General features: G+C 40.3%; 1 protein-coding gene and 1 long non-coding RNA gene across 6 annotated transcripts in view; one reads left to right on the top strand and one right to left on the bottom strand.

Annotated features, from left to right (window-relative positions):
• Positions 1-5,833, top strand: part of LOC136842471 (uncharacterized) — a 259,774-nt gene extending 253,941 nt beyond the window's left edge. For 2 of the 3 annotated variants that reach the window (XR_010854227.1, XR_010854226.1), the window contains one exon: positions 5,168-5,833. This is a non-coding gene — a long non-coding RNA (uncharacterized lncRNA). Of the gene's footprint in view, positions 1-4,760; positions 4,850-5,167 lie in introns of all 3 variants that reach the window. The other variant, XR_010854228.1, reaches the window with a different exon arrangement.
• The window catches only part of LOC136842470 (uncharacterized), a 54,519-nt gene that overhangs the window by 11,817 nt on the left and 22,595 nt on the right, over positions 1-20,107 (bottom strand). For all 3 annotated transcript variants that reach the window (XM_067109846.1, XM_067109845.1, XM_067109847.1), the window contains exons 4-5: positions 19,767-19,890; positions 8,305-8,378 (exon numbers count right to left, since the gene is read on the bottom strand). In XM_067109846.1, coding sequence (XP_066965947.1) covers positions 8,305-8,378; positions 19,767-19,890 — 198 coding nt within the window. The remainder of the gene's footprint in view (positions 1-8,304; positions 8,379-19,766; positions 19,891-20,107) is intronic.

The following is a 20,107-nucleotide window of genomic DNA, read 5'->3' as shown; positions in this document are numbered from 1 at the left end:
AGACTGATCCTTTACAAGGAATACAATGTTACCCCTGATATATATTTTTTGTTCATCACAAACTCTTAATCATATTAAGACTATCATAGTAGTCTGCAGTGTTCCCCAAGACTAACAAAAGTAGCAGAAGAAATGCACGCTAACTACAACACTAGCACCAGTGAGTCCTACCATGCTGGCAACAGCTCAACAATGCTTCCTAACTTGTTTCCTTAGCTATATGCAGATTTTTGTTTTTAAGCACTTTTTTTCAGTTTGAGCTATTCCAGGTTTTGTTCACCACCTCTTTTGGCTGGTAATGCAAGCATTGCTAAGAAATTCACAATCTTGTTAAAAACAGTTGTGTAATAAAAATTCACAGTTATATAGTAAATTTATTACTATGTAGAAGATAAAAACAGACTTTCGAACACCTGAACAGTGTTCCTCATCAGTGTTTACGTTGAAATACAAAGCAAGAGGGCAGTTTTCCTATGAAGAGTTTTAAAAATGAGGGGCAGGGTGAGAAGATAACAACCCATCACGGAAGACTGGTTCGGGTGTTGTTAAGTGATTCCAAATTCACCCAGAGGTTGGTGCAACTGCCAGTTGAATTCGTTATCACTTAACAACACCCGAACCAGTGCTTTTGTGACGGGTTGTTATTCCGAATTCAATCGGAGGTTGGCGCAATAACCACCCGAACCAGTACTTCTATGATGAGTTGTTATCTTCTCACCCTGCCCCATTTTTAAAACTTCATAGGAAAACTAACTACCCTCTCGCTTTGTATTTTATCGCAAACATACACCTGAAAGTTTTTTTTTTTACATAGTAATACAGTTTACTATATAATTGTGGATTTTTATTACATTACAGTATAGAATTTATTATATATTTTATTACATTACAGAAATTGGTGAATATGAATCCATCTTAACAAGTTATACAATTCACCAGTAACTATAACCTGTAAGTAAATACATAGTTCTTTATTCCTGTAAATCTTGCTCCTTTGTCAAGAGCACAGTGAATCTTAAAGGATTGTCCTATGGTTGCAGTCATGTTACTGTGCCTCACAATTTTGTATTTTTGTTGCTTTTAACTACATAATTAGTGTCACTGGTTAACTAGCCAAGTAGCTTTCATTGGTATCCTCCTGTTTTTGTTACCTGAATTAGGGTAACTTACTGTTCTTGCTACTCGACACAATATTTTCTCATTAGTACTGACGTCATATTCATAATTATTCCTATCAGTTAGGCACCTTGATCTATGTATAGTAAAATATCTCCTAGTTTTGTTACTCTAGTTTACACCAACTTATCTTTACCTCATGTGTTGTACTGTACCTAATTATAAGATTTGGCTAGCCTAGCTTTATCAGCCAAGCTTGGTTACATCTCAGCAATAGTTTTCTCTATTTGAACATTCTCATTTTCCTGAAATTCTAATTGTCTTTATTCCTCAAAGTATTATGCTTTAATTTTCTGTTGTAATCCTCTCATAATTACCAAACAAGACAATTTCATTATTATATATTCATGGTTTGTTGCATTATAGTATTGTTATAGCAGTGATCCTTTTGCTGTTCAAATATTAAAAATTACTGCATGGTATATAAAGTTTTATATATTCATTGTATTCACCAAATATATTTTCTAGTGTTACTCCTCCAACTGCAGTTTCTGACATCTGCCACACTAGCCATTTCTCCCACACCTTTGTTACTGTCTGCTCCTGTTGTTCCTGCCACAGTTGCTCTGCCAACTGTTCTTGCTATGTGCTTGCTGGTTCAGCTGCCCTGGCTTTACTTTCCGTTCTTCCTATTCTGCTTGCTGTTCTCATGGTTTCTGTTACTACTTTGACAGCTGTTTTTGACAAACCTGCTTTTCTTGCTGGATTTATTATACCAGCTGCTCCTACACCTGCTACGCCTTTCATGCATGATGTTCCTGCTATGCATATGTTGGCTAGACCTGCCATTGACACTGTCTGTGCCTGAACCTTGCCTGATGAGTCTCTTGATATGAATGCATTGGCAGCTCTTGCTGTACTAATGCAGCAAGTACAACCTGCTTCTGTGGTGCCTGTACCTTTCCTTGCAGTTCCTGAAATTTGTTTCCAATTCAGTTGCTGCACCAACACCAGCAGTTACCATGGTTCCTGTTACTTTTGAGCCTTAACCTCATAATCACTCAATCTAGCCAGCCCTTTGCTGCCTTCTCAAGGAAATGTTCCTAGGAACCTTCGGAGTTGTAGATATACAGCTAACTAGCTTCAATCTCTGGAGATCATTTGCCTTGGGCCCTCCTTGACTGTAGCCACAGTACAGATTCATTTAGAGTACTGTATTTTGAAAGAAAGGTCATCTAGGGTCACACCAACACAGATATTCATTGCTAATCTGGAAGCATTTTTTCAAGTCAAGACTGCTCATTGTCCAAGTCTACTGATGTCAACTTAATAGTTATCCTTCTATCATCAGTGTTGTTAAGTGGAATATCTACCAGTTGACTTCAAGGAAAGGGTGCTCTTTTGTGAATAGGCCTTCTAAAGGAACTTCTACTTTATTGCCCTCTGCTTTTTATGAAATCCCACTCTCTTAAGGATCAGCAGTTACAACCAGCTGCTAGAAGAGAAAGTACTTATCAGTTCCTAGTATCTCCTTAATCCATGTTCCTGGATAGTAGGTACTGTAGAGATCCATGCCCAGGGTGCCACAGCTTTCTAGGACTTCAAACCCTCCTTTTCCTCATTCATTCCCTGTAGAAGACCTGCTGCAATCCATCCCACAATGTCATGGACTGGTGAGCAAAATTCTTAGCCTGTCACAATCACAATGCCCATAGAAGGACACTTCCGTCATAGTACGGATTCCTGGCAAACTTTTAGCTTGTGGCTCCTTTGGCAAGTTTTTGACCCTTCAGTTGTCACTGCAACTTCAAATATCCTGGTGGACATCAAGTATAAAATGGACAAAAAAGGAATTCCATAGGGGTATGATCACCCTATGGCTACTCCGCAACCAAGCTCCCTATGTGACCACAGGCTGAGAAGTTTACAAAAGACAAGGTTTTTCCTCATAGGCACACCTTTAGTCATTGCCTGAAGGTGTACAAAGAAACAGGATCCAGCATCTTCCACCTTGTTTTCTGTAACCCTCTCACTAATGAAATGGAATGACAGCAAGGTACATCAAGAGTTGGTCTTCAGTGCCATCAGTTCATTACTGGCAGATGACAAATTGTCAGAAGCTGTTGCAGGGCAAGGATGATGGTGCTTTTGCTGGGCAGGACATCAGTCTTGCATATGCAAATGGTTTTGTTTCTCTAGGCAACTTTGTGATGATGAAATGAGACTCAGTCCCCTATGACCTACCCAGTATATTATCCTCTGACAGCCATGACTGTTCCAGACTCACTCAGCTTATTACTGTTCTCCAACATGCTGGTTAAGGAGTTACCAGAAACTTTCATCCATGACTATTGCAGCAATGATTAACTTGTGTACCTTGTTCTCCTCCAGGCAGTTTTTTTGACCTAGCAGAAAAAGCCACTCTTCTGCAATGTCATCATAGAAGCCCAACCACCTGAGGACTCCCAATACACCCTCTCAGCTGCTGCTTCTACCCATTCACCCTTACCAGGCAGACACCAATGATGCAAAAGTTACCCTTTCAGCTGAGGAAAGGATGACAGTATTCAGTCAGTCTCTGGTGAAAGGATAAGAGCAAAGATGAATTTGCATCCACCCAAGGACAGTTCTTCAGCCAGTGAGGACCTGCCCCAGATATACTGGAGGTCCTAGCAGGAAATTGGAGCTTAATTATGGGTAGTGGACACCATCAGTATGATTCTAATTCCCCTTTCTAAAGTCGTCTCCCTTGGACTTTTAGCTTTCAATATTGGTGGTCTGTCATCTTGCAGATGATGGTATCCTTGGGAAAATTGGCCTTCCCTCAGTGATGTTTTATCAACTTTAACAACTCAACCCTACCTGCCACATCAGCCATCAGTGTACCTCATTTGTCAAAGCAACAATAGGAACAGCTCTCGAGGACAATCTCAGCTAACCAGACAGACATTCTAGAAAATGCAAGTTTTTGAAAATAAGGTAAGATAGGCAAGGCTGAGAGCCTCTCACTTGTTGAAATTTTTAATCAGTAATTATACTGAAGTCTCTATTTTCACATGACACTGCCTCTTGAGTCTGTTCCAAGTATTAGATATGGATGCCCATTCTGTAATCTTTAGGGTTACATTCACTTCCTTGCATAAACCCCTTCTTTAGTTCTTAAGACCCTTGGTATGCAACTAGTTTCCAAGAGCTTTCCTGGATTCATCAGTTCTGTACAAACATCTGTGATATTCACAAAATCGGCCTTCCACCTAAACTGAGTTTCAGCCTTAGTAGGAAAGAATACAAAAACTAAATTCAGTGTCAATACTGGTCACTTACATCTAAAAATATTGTACAATTTCCACAACGTATTTATACAGTATAACCTTTAACTTCCCCACAGAGGAAACTTGGAACCAACAAGCCGTATAACCTTTAACTTCCCCACAGAACGAACTTGTGAACATGGCCCGGGTGGTTAATGAGAATGGTAGGAACTCGAAGGGAAGTTGATATCCTGACGAGGACAGCTACTACCCAGATTTCAGTCACAGAAAATGATCCTTAAGTCTAATTGCGCTCCCCACCGGAGGCCGCATGTGAGGAGAAAAGCAGTCTTACCATCTTATTCCTACTTCTTAACCTTACTTCCCTTTCAGGAAAGGGATGGAGTTTGAAAGGGATGCCTTCCATGTTTCTGTAAGGGGTACCTACCATGTTTCTGTGATCCCCTATGTAAACACCAAAGGTTTGTATGTTAGGAAAAATACAAATTACTTAAGAATTTGTGAATTTAGTAGAATTCTTTTCCATAACTTTGTAGAAGTTTTTTGTATAAACATATTGATCATATTTGTAGTAATTGCTTACCATCCTACTGATCATATTGTTGTATATGCTCAGTCCACATGAAATATGAGGTAGTACAGGAAACAAAGTGAGAGCTAAATGATTGGAAAGTAGATCATTTATGGTAAGTTGGCTTTCCCTTCAGTTGATTTTTTACAAATTTGAAATGTAAATTCTTTTTCCTTCAGCCCTACTAACCAAGCTCTCTTCTGTACAGGTATTGGAATGGTTTTTCAGCATTAAACATGCAATGAGGGACAACCTAGTAATCACCAAATACCTGTCAGTGATAACAACTACACAGCTAAACTGAAAACTGGCAGACTTAGTAAGAAACAATAACCATCAAAGCAGTACTGTATATTGCTCATTTCTAGGTACTTAATATTTTGTCCACATCTTCTGCTTGAAAGTTTTTATACAAATTGTTCATTACTTTCTTGCATATTTTGTTGTGGCCAAGTCATTTCATGCTGTGCTAAAGATAAATAAAAAAATATACATTTCCTCAGATTAGATTCATTACCATTTCTCTTTTCCATGATTATATTGGTAATAATAAGGCTTATGTAACAAATTTCATAACTACTTTTCTTTGTACACAACTTTCCTTGTGACGCAGAGATTTACTGTAAAATTAAGAAATACAATGGCTAACTGTAATGCAGTATTTATCATTATTGTTGCTAGGCTCTCCTGCCTTCATTTTATACGTGTGTTTTAACTTCTCCTCGTGCATAACAGGCATATGTTTAGATTTTTATCATAAGTGATGGGCATATGTATAGCGCATATATAAATATTCAATACTGTAGTATATAAATCATACTTGCATAATGTTACATGAAAATTTTATATCAATAAAGAGCAGTCAAATAGGAAATTTAGGTTCTGCTTTTTACAGCCCTTTAACTTCAGATGCCTTGGGATCTGGCTTTCTGATAAGTAAAAAGACTGAGAAGTAACAATGATCCTACAGTTTAGCCTACACTTGAACACTTGAGGATAATCTCACAGCGAACTATCATAACAGGAATTCTAGCATAAAATTATTCTTATCACTTATTACCAAATTTAACATATTTATCAACAAAATGCATCACATCTAAAAAGGTAGCCTAGCAGTAAACCATCAAGATAATATGGCTGATGAGGAGAGCAGTAAACCATTATAATAGTGTAGTTCACAATGAAAGAAGTCAGTTAAGTTGAGATATACATTTAGGGACTAAAGTAGTAGAGCATATGTAAATTTTCTTCAAGTTTTAAGCAAGATGACTGTTTAGATCAGATTATAGCATAGACTATAGATTTTCTTTGTAAAATACTGAGCTTCATTTCTCATTACTGTACATTTGACTAATGATAATTTATAAACACTTTTCTTTTGAACCACTCACTTTAGTAATGCCCTATATACAAATTAACCCTTAAGGGACGGCATAATTTATCAATGTGCAGCACCCCAGACCGGGGAAACTTTGGGGTCGGCAAAATAAGAAAAAAAAAATCACGTCAATGGAAAGAGAATGACACGTACATTCACACTGTATAAATAAAAAAAATTCTAAAAAATTTTCCCTACCTTCCACGAGAAGTTGAAAATGACTATTTACAACCCCTTGTGGGGCCTCATTTACAAGACAATCGTAAATTTTACCAAGTTATATATGTTTCCTCTAATAAATAAGTTTTTTGGATTTTGTGAAATTATTATTACTTCTCACACAATGTCAAAACAGATAAGAAATAAAAGCAGTAACAAATTTTTTGCATATTTGTTGTAAAATATTCACGTAAGTTTACGAGAAGGAAGATTCAGTAACTTTTTTTTTTACTTTTACTGTACATGCTTTTTCTAATATTTCTTTGCAGTTTTCTTTGTAAAATTACATTTACAACCGGCATACTATCGTAAAAGACAAAAACAAAAAACAACAGCACCCCTTCGTATATTTACAAGCAAATTTGCACAAAGACTTATGTGAGAGAGATGCAGTACCTTCCCCCTTGAAGTCACAAGCATTACTGATACATGCCGAACTCCCACGTCTGTATAAAAGTTGCCATTAGTGAATTTATAGCATATAGAATTATTGGCACCTTTGTTTCGAATCATTATTACCATAACAGTGGTGTGTAATTCTACTTCACACTGAAGCTCAATCCATCCACTAAGGGTTAAGGCAGAGGTCACGTGTTCAGTCACCAGTTATAAAAAGCCCAGCAGTATTTAGTAAGTTCTCTACTTTTAATAGAAGAGTACATATCTCAGGATCCAAAGACTTTTACTTTCCCTCTTATGCCAGGAAATTTTCGGTCTTCTCAACTGCATCCCAGACTGCTATAAATACTAACAATAAACCTGGTATACATCCAATGTCCTTCTACTCATAGTTAATTGGGTAGACAAGCATGACATCACTGCCATAACCCCTCCATATAAAGAGCTCCGCTGACAAGTACCCTGACCTCTTCCAGAATCTCCACAACCCTCTTGGCAATGAGTGATACCTCCCTCCCAATATGGGGGATAATGGTTTCCCCAAGACTGAAATATTAAACTCACTCAGGGAAACAAGACTGAAATCTAATTAAACTCACCCAAGCCTCAGCTTCTAAAGAGCTCAGACTGTCTCAGGAAGACTTATGCTTTGAAAAAGCAGTTGTGTAACATGGTCCTTTGTCTACCAAGGCCATGAAATTGTACCACTACTGTCAGTCACAAAAAACTTTATCAAAACCACTGCACCACAGGACAGAAGGTACTGTATCCCAATCTCTGCTGAGGAATACCTGGGAAAACTATTGTGAAAATCAAAGCAGCAAATTAAATATTTTCTATAATGTAATTAGTTTTTGTCTTTCTCATTTTTGTCAAAGAACAACTTAACAGTGAAACCCAAAACAGGAATCTACCAACAAAAGTATATATTGGAAACACAAGAATGAAAATAAAACACTGAAAGGTAATTAACATTAACAGAAATTCTATTCCTGTCACAAGTCACTGAAAAACGAAGACTAGTAGACAACTGAATAGGATAAGCACACTAAAACAAAAAAAAATGTCTTGCAAGCCCTTCACCAACACAAATTACAGTATACTAAAGCCCACTATACTTTGGGTAACAAATAACATGTAAAACCTAATAAATGAATAACTATTAACTGAAGAGATTACCTAATGAAAAAAATTGCAAAATACACAAGCTGTGTCTTTTGTGGAAAGTCTTGCCAATATTCTCTAATCCTGTTTAAAGGACACTATGATAAAGTACAAGTACAGTTAACAACTCTTATGAATATACAGTAATACAAATTTTGTCATGCAACTAATGCATCATAACTTACCCTTGCCATTTTTTAAGTACTTTTCAAGTAATTCAGGAACAGGAATGGTGTCTGGAAGGTTATGATACTTTACTCTGCAAAAGGACAAAAATAGTTAGCATCTTGTCCCTACACCAAGATTTTCCATAATTATAAAATGATAAAAGGAGATTATTACGTCAGGAAAAATAATGCTAATATTATAATGAGCTGCATCCGATGACCAAACATACATTTGTAACTCAAAGTGAACCAAATCATTATCAAAAATTAGTAAAGTAAACCATTGTAATAAATGACACAGGGTTTGGACTGTCCATTATTAGTTTCCACACCAATTAATCCCCTGTGATTCTCATTTAGTGATGAAAATTGTGGTTAGCACTTGTACTAACATGAAAAGTCATGCTATTTCTGCACTAATTATATAGTACTTTCTGTGACAATCCCTTCAACAGGATGTCAGAGAAGTTTCCCATGTGGTAGCGAGTAATATTGATTTATAAATACCTAAACAGAGTAGTGGCCATTTTTGGCCATTCTTACAATTAAAATAGCACAGGGTGACAGGGGACTTCAAGGACACCAGAGGGACTAGGCTGAAGCAAAAGATAATACTCGGGAGCTGTTGTAGAGATGCACATAGGGGTTGTGGTCCAGAGATGTAATAGTCAAAAGGCTCAACTCCTAGTTCCACAATTTCCTCACCTAACAGCTTCTAATATCCAGGTTCTCCCCCCCCCCCTCCAACTTAATTATAATCACTGACTTCACTGAAATTTACTCAATTTCCTTAAAGTTACATGATGGAAATGAGAAAAACTGCAAAAGTAGAATTGTGGCCCAAACAAAAAGTAATAGAAAGCATGTAACTTGTGAAATAGGCATCACATTACAAAAGTAAGGTAAGTAATAATGATAATCCATGATTGGTATAACACACAAAAGTGGGAAACATTTGGTGGTACTGGGACAAGTAGCAGCACGTTTTGACAAGAATGAGGTGCACAGAAGAATGTAGTGTGTGGTGTCATGGACTTGGCAGAATTGGCTAGGCATAAGCATTTAGATCTTTCTTTGCACCTTTACAAACTGGATGTATTCAGCACTTCAAGTTTATTTATGATTAATGGGTTTTTAATAAAAAAATACTGATTGCTAACGCATGAAAACATAATGCAATTCCTCACATGAAATAGTCACTCCTCAGTATCCACAAGAACACAATTCATAAGTAGTAAATTCTTAGAAACAATATTACAAACCCATTAAACTTTGAACTATACCACTTCATAACCACATGATGGGTTAATAGTACACTATGGGTTTGTTGTAAAACAACTGTTGATTTGAACATTATGACTAAAAAAGGATGATTAGTGTTTTTTATATACTGTATAAATGGAATGTCATAAACTGGAAGTGAATAAAATTAGAGGACAATAAATTGCAAGAACTTTCAGTCAAATGTTCAACATTTACTTTCCAGTACTCTGTCGCTCAGAATGGACGATTAATGTTAATTATGTACTTTTTGGTGGAAGATTTAGCCAGAGAATGAGCGTAAAGGAGTTCGGAGGAAAAAATATTTGACAATTTTCGGTCATGTTTCCATAGGTCTGCATATAAAAAAAAAAATTATTTTTCCCGTTTCATTTTAAGTGTTCTATGACTCGGATAGGAATACTGAATGTTCTTTATATACTGTATAGATAAAAGTTTGGTCAGAATGAAAACAAAGGAAACTGGAGAAAAAGAAGTATAAAACTTTCAGTTACTTTGCCAGACTGCACATGGAGAAAAAAAAAAAAGTCAACACTTTCATAATTTCCTTTGCAGCACTCTATGGCTCAAAACAGAAGATCAGTGTTATCTACGTACTATATGGATAAAGACTCATACAATAAACATAAAAGACATTAGATAATAAATAAGACAAAATCCATGAAGGCAAAAGAAACACCAGAGTGCTGCGAGGCTTTTCAACTGGCGCCCTTTACTTAGCTAAGTAAAGGATGCCAGTCAAAAGACCTCGTGGCACCCCAGTGTTACTTTTTCCTTCGTGGATTCTATCTTATTTATATATTCATCACGTTTCATATTTTTGCGATTAAGTTATACATTAGACAATAAAGGGATTTTGACGAAGGAAAAATCTATTTCTGGAGAGGGGACCGTGTCACCCGATGAAAAGTCCATTCAGCACTTATTTCTAGGTAATTCCTGCTGTTAGATACCAGAGAGAAAGCTAAATGAAATGCTGAGTTACTACTTCAGAGCGAGCTCCATCAGATGGAGTCTGTATGGAAAAGGGTGAACTACAAAACACGGAACCTTATCCCATAGAGATCCCAAGGTCAAAAAGTCCCACAGGAGGTGTCATATAAACCCATGTACCACCCGTGGACAGCACACAAAACACTGCTAGCCGATTCCATGAAAGCAACACCCCACTAGAATGATGTTTACTATGGGAGGACATGACACATGATGGAGGTGGGGTTGCTGGTGACATCGTCCCCTCTCCAGAAATAGATTTTTCCTTCACAATAAAATCTCCTTTTCTGGATCGGGTCCCGTGTCACGATGAAAATTAACAGAGAAATAAACATAATTTAAACTAAAAAGATAAAAATTCTATGGGAACAGAAGACCAAGGTCCAAAAGAAACTTTCTTTAATCACTGTAGTAACAATAACAATAATGTACAAAGAAACTGATGTTAGCTTAAAAATACATAAACAAATAACTATACAATATTGAAAACCTTATAACTTAAATGTGTCATTTAGACAAATACATGGATAACACAGTTAGGTGAGAAGTCAAGGCAAGCCTTGACTGAAATTTAACGTAAGGGGATAACTGAGGCAGTGGAGGAGAAATGACTAGGAATCAGAAAGGGAACTAGAGGGAGGGACAACGCTCCTGCCGCGATCATGAGAATTCTAAGAGCTTCTAAGATTTCTCTAAATAGTGGCTGCCAGAAACCAAGGGTGACTTCAAACCTGTGTGTACTGCAAGATCCGTGGAAATTCATGCGTAATGAAAGTACTAATGAGGTGGCCACAGCTCTATTATCATGAACTTTTGGGACTGTACCAGGGTTAGCCTGCTTGATAAAGTAAAGGATCTGTGTCTAATAGCAGACATAGAAAGATTACCCCCTCCTTCCCTGATAAAGAGAGGCCCAGAAGAGATGTGAGAGACCTGTCTAAATAAGCCCTCAAAGTATGAACTGACACAGGGACAGGTCTAGAGGCAGGGAAGAATTCTTCCAAGGCACTCTCACCTATGCTGGCGGATTCTCATTTTTGGCCAGGAAGGTAGGGTGAGGAATCAGCAAAACCTCCCCTGATGGAAGGGAATGACGTGGTTGGGTTCCCTAGAGAGTGCAGAGACAGCTCCGAAATTCTAGCACCAAGCCAGGCTAACTAAACAACGTTTCTCAACAAGGAAAGGTAGGCAGGATTGATTATCGATATCTGAGGTTAACTTCAACACGCCATTTAGAAACCAGGAAACCGTATGTGGACGGATTACTGGCCTCAGACGTGTACATGCTTTAGGGATGCAAAGAAAAGTAAGTGGTCTGTGAGGTCAATTTTTGAAACCATACAAGAACACTTTACGAGCCGACTCTGACTGTAGTAATACAGTACCAGCTGCCAAACCCTTTCTAAACAGTGATCAAAAGAGACCGCTTAAATTAATGGTCACATTGTAGCCTCTGATTCTTCTTAAAAGAGTGCTAGTTTCTAATTGCTGAGTCGCACTGACGAGTGAGGCCCGCTTATCTGATTCTAAGAACATGGTATTGACAGGATCAATGTTAGCATCCCTTGAGCCGCAACTTCATAAAGTCCACAAAGCCAGGGCATTTTGGATTTTTGAGGAAGCTACATGTTTAGTCTGAGCTTACACGTTAGTTTCGGGACTGGGGATTCGGATGTATGGTTTCAGTTCTAGCAGAAGAGGAAACCAGCTGCCTGGCCAGTAGGGAGCCACTAGAGCTACTTGACTTTGAACGCCCTCAGTTTGTGGAGTGACTTTCAACAACAAATTCACTGAGGGAACAGATAGATCACCTTCCACCTGTCTCCAATCCAATGACATTGCGTCCGTGAAAAGAGAGCTGAGGGTCCAGGTTGGGAGCTACGTGAATGAGGAGCTTGTTGAGCTTGGTTGCTAACAAATCTGTTTTCCTGCACCCGAACTAGTTGGCAGATCCAATTGAATCCAGCCCTCGTCTAGGACCACCCGACCGAGGAGTTGTCCTGGAGAGGGAATCTGCTTACTTATCAAGCCCGACCCCTGCAAGATGGGTGGCAGATAGTGCCACTTGTTCTTGCAGGCCAAGGAGAAAAGTGCAATCATTACCTGGTTGATCCTGCCTCTGATTTTGAACCTCCCTCATGCAGTGGACCGTGTGGCGCTGTCCAGAACCAGTCTTATGTGAATCTTCTTGGGTGGAAGAAGCTTCTTCTAAGGTAAGTGAAGACCGCCATGGCCTCCAGAACATTTATATGAACTGGCGGAACATGAGGGACCAGTCCCTGGTACTTTTGGTGTTGAGAATATCCTCCCAATTCGCCATGAGGCATCTGTGTGGATAACCAACGCCGGAGGAGAAACGGTGGGACTGACTTGACAGGCGCCTCTGACAGTTGACCAAGGACGGAGTCGCTTCTTCAAGATGTGGGGAATCAGAGACACCTGTCCCTGAGCCTGACATTTCGGCGGTTCGGACCAAGCCACACCCTGTTGATATCCTTCAGTTTCACTTTTCAGCAACAGGTCTGTCACCTGCTTAACTGAAGGGAACCAAGACACGTTCCTGGTCCGGCCGAGAGGCCCTTTTTGTGGATTTGAGAAACTGTCTGGTTGTTCTACTATCTCCTTCCTCTCGGAGGAGGAAGAGAGCTAGGAGAATTCAGATCCCACTGACTCCTAGCCATTGAAAACAACTGCTGGAACCAGGCGACTTCTCCCTGTTTACACGAAGCCTGGCGATTCTAGAAAGTCGCACCACCACGGATGTAACTCTCGCATTCCCCGCTTCGACGCCCAGATGATCCAGTCGTCGAGATACGACAGCGAATTCCTTGAGATCGAGTTTTCGCTGTACCGACCTCATGTCTGTCAACTTGGCAAAAATCCTGGGGCTATGTTGAGGCCGGAAGGCATCACCTTTGAAGGAATATGCCTGCCTTCCGAGCCCGAAACCCCAGAAAGGGGAGAACCTTCAACCCGGACGTGATAATAGGCGCCGGAGAGATCTAGAGAGGTGGTTACGTTCCACGGGCAGTAGGGTCCAACTTGGGAGACAGTATCCGAAACTTGTCGCAACGAATGTAGGAATTCAGACGGACAAGTCCAGAATTACTCCGCTTGTTGAACTCTTTCGGAACACAAAAGAGCTTGCCTTGAACTTCAGAGACCTCACTTCTCTATAGCCTGTTTCTGTAGGAGACCTCCACAAAGTCCTCGAGATCCTTGGTCGTGAGCCTGAGCTAAACTTGACTGGGTGGAGGGGATTGTCGCATCCAACTCCAGCCCAGGCCCTTGAAACTATACTCTGGAGCCCAGGGACAGAAGGTCCACCGAGCTCGAATGGTGTGTTCTCCCGCCCAGGATGTATGTCATCGGTCCCAGAGCTTCCTCTGAGCCTCTGTACCTCCCTGTTCCTGAGAGGAGCGGCTCCTTCCCGAGCGGCTTTCACGTGGGCTTCATTGTCTGGGTGATTGTCTGGGGCGAAATTTCCCTGACTCATGCAGGATTGGAAAGCTGGGAGGAGACATAGGAAGGAGCAGCCAAAGACTGATGTGCCGGGTTTACCAGACATACTGAGGGGAGGATGGGAGGAAGAGGTCGAAGGTTGACTTTTGTAAAGGAACCTGACCAAGGGACTGAGCTGGAAGACGCTGAAGTGTTTAAATTTACTGGACTTGTGGGAGTGCTGGCAAGATCAGACTGTTTCATAGGGCAGGCCCCAACGGGAACGGAGGCTTTGATTGACCCTAGCTGCCTCTGTGATAAGTTCTGCATCAACTTCTGCTCTTGTGGGAAAAGATTAGCAATTCTAGATCGAACTCTTAAGAAGCTTATTGGTTCCTTATGCCGAACTGTGGCTGCTGAAAAGATGTGCTTTCCGCAGGCTGGGCCGGGCAGTCATAAGTCAAACAGATCTGCTGAAACCCACAAGAGAGATTTCCCTGGCTAAGACCTGAATAATGGATCTTCTCTGTAAACCAAAGAAGTTGTTTCGCACAAAGAGTTCAAAGACCTGGCGAGCCTTCCTCATCAGCCTCTGTTTTCAAGAGCGACTGATTCTTTTAGGAGCTGCTCACTGAACAGATCAGAGGCGCAGTCTGGGTCAAGTCGAGTCACCGTAAACGTATTAGGGGCTCCCTTCCAGAAGTCGGTGCCTCCGGGAAAGACGAGCGATGTAGGGTCCGTCTCACGGAGATGAGGAAGGGGTTTACCTCAAGCAAGTTTGTTAGTCAGGGAGGCTACTGAAGTGCAAGGGAGAAGGAGAACATCACTGAGAGTGAACATAGTGAACACTCTTAGCTGGTGGAGCTTTGTTCTCCGCTAACACTCCGTATGGGTCCTCATCAAAGACGACTGGGCTTGGTCCCTAGGATAGATGACCGTCTCCTTAGGGACTTTATCAGACCTGTTCCAAACCTCTCCCTTCAGCCTGGCAAAACCAGTGTAGGGAGATGTCAGGTCCGGAGGATAGAACTCCAACTCTTCCACTCTCTCGCGGCTCAAACCTCTATGGTAAGAGCAATCTTCTGCACTCGGGAGCATAAAGGGTGAGACGCCAAGGATTTCTAGATCAAAGGGAGGGAGAGTGGGCGTCAGAACAGAATTTTTCCAGAACGTTGTTGAGATTCCACCTTTCTTTCAAAGAGACTGAAAAGAAGAAGCAAGACCAGATTGCATCGTTCACTCGCTCGATCTTCTCAAATCTCGCCGACCCTTTCCAGGAACTGTTCAAAGAAATGAAGTGTATCCAAAGAAGGAGTGAGGGAAACTACCTGACGTGGATTGCGCTCCGCCTGGGACCGGGAAGGGAGGGCTGTACTCGACGGACGGGCTCGCCAACGTGTCGCCGGGAGGGACCTCTATATCGGCTCAAGCCGGAGTAGGTAAGCTCTTTTTTAACGGACTTCACCTCGGGGCAATAGACCCAGACGTGTCTCGAAAGGTAAGGAAGATTTAGAGAAGCTTCTTTAAAGAAGCAACAGGAAGAAGGAGAGTTAAACAGTGAAGAACCCACCCCACTACCCCCTTACTCACCTGATGCTCTGGGATAAATGCTCGAGACCAAGGCCGAGATCGGTTCGCCACAAGCCCGAGTGCCGCCGCCAAAGTCGAACCGCCTGGGGAGGGCTGGGTCAACTCCCCGAATCCCGGGCAATCAACGGAGCAGCAACCTCGGTGACAGAAGCTGTGATCCCAGCTGGAAAAGGACATTACAAATAAATCCTTCGAGTATGTAGGATTGCCAGCTCCTACGTTGGGCGCCCAAACCGCTAACCCAGACTTTAAGGGCCTGGAATCAAGAATCACGAGAGACTTGCGGTCAGCCTGCTGCCGGAAGAAAACATTATTGTGGTTCCTACCAAGGCGGAGGAATCGTATAAAAATGTAAATATTATAGTTGGCCAAGAAGGAAAGATGATGATCACTCATCAATCATCGGAGTAGCCTGCTCGTAAAGAGCGTGAGGCAAACATCACATCCGGTCAGGGTGCCAAACAATAAGATCCCCACGTGACCGCACATCCGGAGTGAGACCGCAACTTCGGGTGGCCGCCAATTGATGGAGGGGCTGCGAGCACCCTTCTTCTGGCAGCGCGCATCACCTGTAAGAGAAGTGAGATTATGAGTACACTGTAAGGTGTCGGAGAAAAGCCGGAGCAACACAGTATTAAACCAAGTCAGAAACCAGCCGAATGATCCGGAAGGTAATCTGGTAAAACTCATACAAGCAAAAATAATAATAAAGCAAAATAAATTTACCGGAACTAGCCGGAGTAACATGCCTTAAAGTAAGTGACGGATACAAAGTGAAATGAAATGGGAAGGTTAAACTGTCCGGAGAAAGCGCATTCCCGGCAACTAAAAATAATATGAAACTAGCGATAACGGAAGACCGATAAACGCTAGAACCGCCGGAGCGGGAAGCAAGGAATGCGCTCCGATAGAAGACAGTAGTTAGCTAAGGTCAGGGAACGTCAAGAGCCCGACACGAAGACAGTCAGGCGAAAGCTCCTAACTGGCAAACGGCTAGTTGACTTGAACCGAGTGTCGCTAAAATTAAACGGTATTAATACCGGAGAAGACGAGTGAAGGGGAGGAATGGAACCCCGGGCGAAGGACCTAAAAGGAATCTACTCAGAGAGTGGGAATGCACAACTGGGCGTTCGCGGTCCTCTCCCGCCCACACGCTGACTGAGTCGTTACTCAGCAAACGCGAGAAGCAGGAGAGGAACAGAATAACCTCCTCTGGGAAGGGGGATGGGGACAGGGAGATAAGTTGATGGTTAAAGATGGTGGACAGGAGAGGGGAAGTTCTCCCGCCACTAACAGTCCCCTCTCGGAGGGGGAAAGCAAAGCCACGGACCAGCACTTCAAAGAGGCCAAACAATGCAGAGGAAGGGGCACAAAGCATAGGGGCTAGAAAGGATGCGGTCGATACATTCAAAAATTCAGAACTAACCTTAAGTAAATACCAAACTAGGGTAGGTTACATGAAGCCTCGCTATCCCAGCTTAACCAAGAGGCTCATATTAGCCTACGCGAAAAGCCGAAACAGGGAGAGGGAAGCAACATGAGGTCCCTCGCTATTCCAGCTTAACGAGAGGCTTATTAGCCTACGCAGAAAGCCGAAACAGGGGAAGGGAACATAAGGGAGAAGACCCTGGTAAAACTTAAGGAAAGCGCCGCATGGAAAAAGCGAACACAAAACCCTAGAAGGGGCGTGAACGAAAGAATGAACGACATCCTTTTATGGAAAGGGGGCACATTTCAACGCCCCAAAAAAAGGAAAACCAAAGCTAACAATTAACCCATAAAATAAAATATATCAAAATAAAACAAGAGGAGGACCATACCCAATACGATGTGGACGCGGAAGGGAAATGGTCACTAAACAAAAGAAACATCCATGATAATCATCAAATATCAAAATGCATCCAACACTTGGTTAAAGGGAAAACAAAAACTTAAAAGTACAAACGTAAATAAAATTCCCAGAAGCTACGAGAAGGGAAGGGCAAAATATGCATGTAAATGAATGATAAAGGGTCGCGAATAGCTCATGGGGAAGCCCGGACGCCTAAACACCAGCCTCAACTCAAGCAAGGAACAAACGCGAAGGTCAATCAAAATCACTAATTAGACCTCATAGTGGAAAATGCTCCTAAACACGGTAATAGAGGAACCGGTGGAAAAAGATTGAAAAACAGGCGACCCAAGATCACTTCTAACCACGCATGGAGGTCACGCGGAGGTCATGGGAGAGGAGATCGAGACGGGCGTTATAAATCCCTTGGGCCTGCCAAACTAAAGGGAAATAAGGAGCCCCAATCGCTCAACTAAAACACTAAATATTGGTACTCAACTTAGTGACGAAGACCTTGTGAGGAAGTCATAACATGCAAAAGGCAATAAGATTAAAAAGCACAACGAAAAACGTGTGAACGATGGTGCTTGCTGAAATGGAATGAGGTTAGCAGTGTTTTGGTGTGCTGTCCACGGTGGTACATGGGTTTGTAATCGCAAATTCCCTGTGGGACTTTTGACCTTGGGATCTCTATAGGATAAGGTTCCGTGTTTTGTAGTTCACCCTTTTCCATACACGACTCCATCTGATGGAGCTTTCGCTCTGGGGGTAGTAACTCCAGCATTTCATTTAGCTTTCTGGTATCTAGCAACGGAATTACCTAGAAATAAGTGCTGAATGGACTTTTTCATCGACTGACACGGGACCCGATCCAGAAAATATAAAAAACAGTAAAAAAATCTATAAGAATTCCAGTCAAATTTCCACAGATCAATATACAATACTGTATATGGCAAAAGTGCAAAATTCTGAACATTTATTTTTCAGTACTTTATGACTCAGAGAAGATCAGTGTTAATTATGTACTCTTTGGCTGAAGCTTTATTCACAGAAAAAAATTACAATTATTTTCAATCAAATTTCAAAAGGTGCAGACCTTTGGAAATTTGAAAAAACATAAAATTTGTCAAAATTTAATTTTCAGTCCTCTCTGACTGAGAAAGGATTAAGTGTTATTTATGTATTGTACAGTGAGGATTTATTCATAGAATGAAAGTTTAGGAAACAGAAAAATAAGAATTTTCAGTCAAATTTCCACAGTACTGCATATGGAAAAAAAAATGCCAAAATTGTCTACATATACTTTTCAGTAATCTAAGACTCGGAAAGGAAGATTAATGTTATTTATGTAATGTATGGATGAAAATTTAATGATGAATGTACATAACTTTGTCAAATTTCTGCAGGTCCCAGTATATGAAAGATTTCAAAATTTTTCAGTTTCATTTTCAGAAAGTAAGGTCAATTTATTTATGTACTTTAAGGAAGATGATTTTTTCACAGAATGAAAGAGAAAATTGAAAGAAAATTTACATCAATTTTCTTTCAATCAAATTTCTGGAATCCACAAATGGAAAAAATAAAAATGTTTAGTTCCATTTTCAGTACTTCAGACCCCAGAAAGGAAGACTACTGTTATTTATGTACTGTATGGATGAAGATTTAAGTAATATAATGATAGTCAAGGAAACTGAAAGCAAATTTTCCACAAATTTTCTGTTAAATTTCTCTGGGTCTGTATATGGAAAAAATGTCAAATATGTCACAATTTTATTATCAGTTTTTCTAATCAGAAAGAAAAAATTAACATTCTTTATATATTTTAAGGATGAAAATTTTATCATGGAATAAATGTAGATGAAATTGTAGAAAAAAATTACAAAAATTTTCAGTCATCTTTCCATAGGTCCTCATACAGAAAAAATCTTGAGTTTTTCAAGATTTCTTTTTCAGTGCTATTATAACTCAGAAAGGAGATTAGATTTAATTTACTTTACGAATGAAAATCTAGTAACAGAATGTAGAAGGTACTGGAGAATAAAATTTCTGTTAGAAGGTACTGGAGAATAAAATATCACAAGAATTTTCTGTACTCTTAAAAGCAGGTTGGTAAACAGTCACAAAGAAAAGATACTTGTGAAGCTTGAAGCTTTGATTTAGATTCAAGACATCCTCCATGCATGCATGTACAGTATATGTGGTTAAACAAATAAGAACTCCTTGCTGGATTTTCCTCCCATGTAGTTATTAATGAGATTTGTTCTCATCTGTAACAATCATAACTTGAATCTTTGCATATAACAAATGACTGCTCCTGATTTCCCATTCTAGTCAAAATTCTTACCCATATTCATTTTTCTTGGTAGTGTTCAACCAAACAGAAAATTTTGAAGTTGAATCGATGGAAAATGGTGAAGAGAACTGTAAGAGCATATCTCCTTCCTCTGTCAAGCAAGCATTGCAGAAATCTGAAATAAAATCAATCCATAAGATTGTGATATTTATAAGTAACTGCTTATCTGGTCTTACTTATGCTATTTCCATTCCGTGCATGTAAAGAGGTAAAGTTAGTTTAAGGTTATGTTAGGTACCCTATCACGATTAGTCTGTGCTTTTCCTCCTTTATAATATACTCCCAGTGTTTCTAAAAATGCATTCAATAAAATTGTAATTCCTATGACGACA

Source organism: Macrobrachium rosenbergii, chromosome 10, assembly GCF_040412425.1.
Source record: "Macrobrachium rosenbergii isolate ZJJX-2024 chromosome 10, ASM4041242v1, whole genome shotgun sequence".
NCBI classification, from domain to species: domain Eukaryota; kingdom Metazoa; phylum Arthropoda; class Malacostraca; order Decapoda; family Palaemonidae; genus Macrobrachium; species Macrobrachium rosenbergii.
The sequence above is the reverse complement of the archived record's forward strand: the minus strand, read 5'-3'. Positions and strand labels throughout refer to the sequence as shown.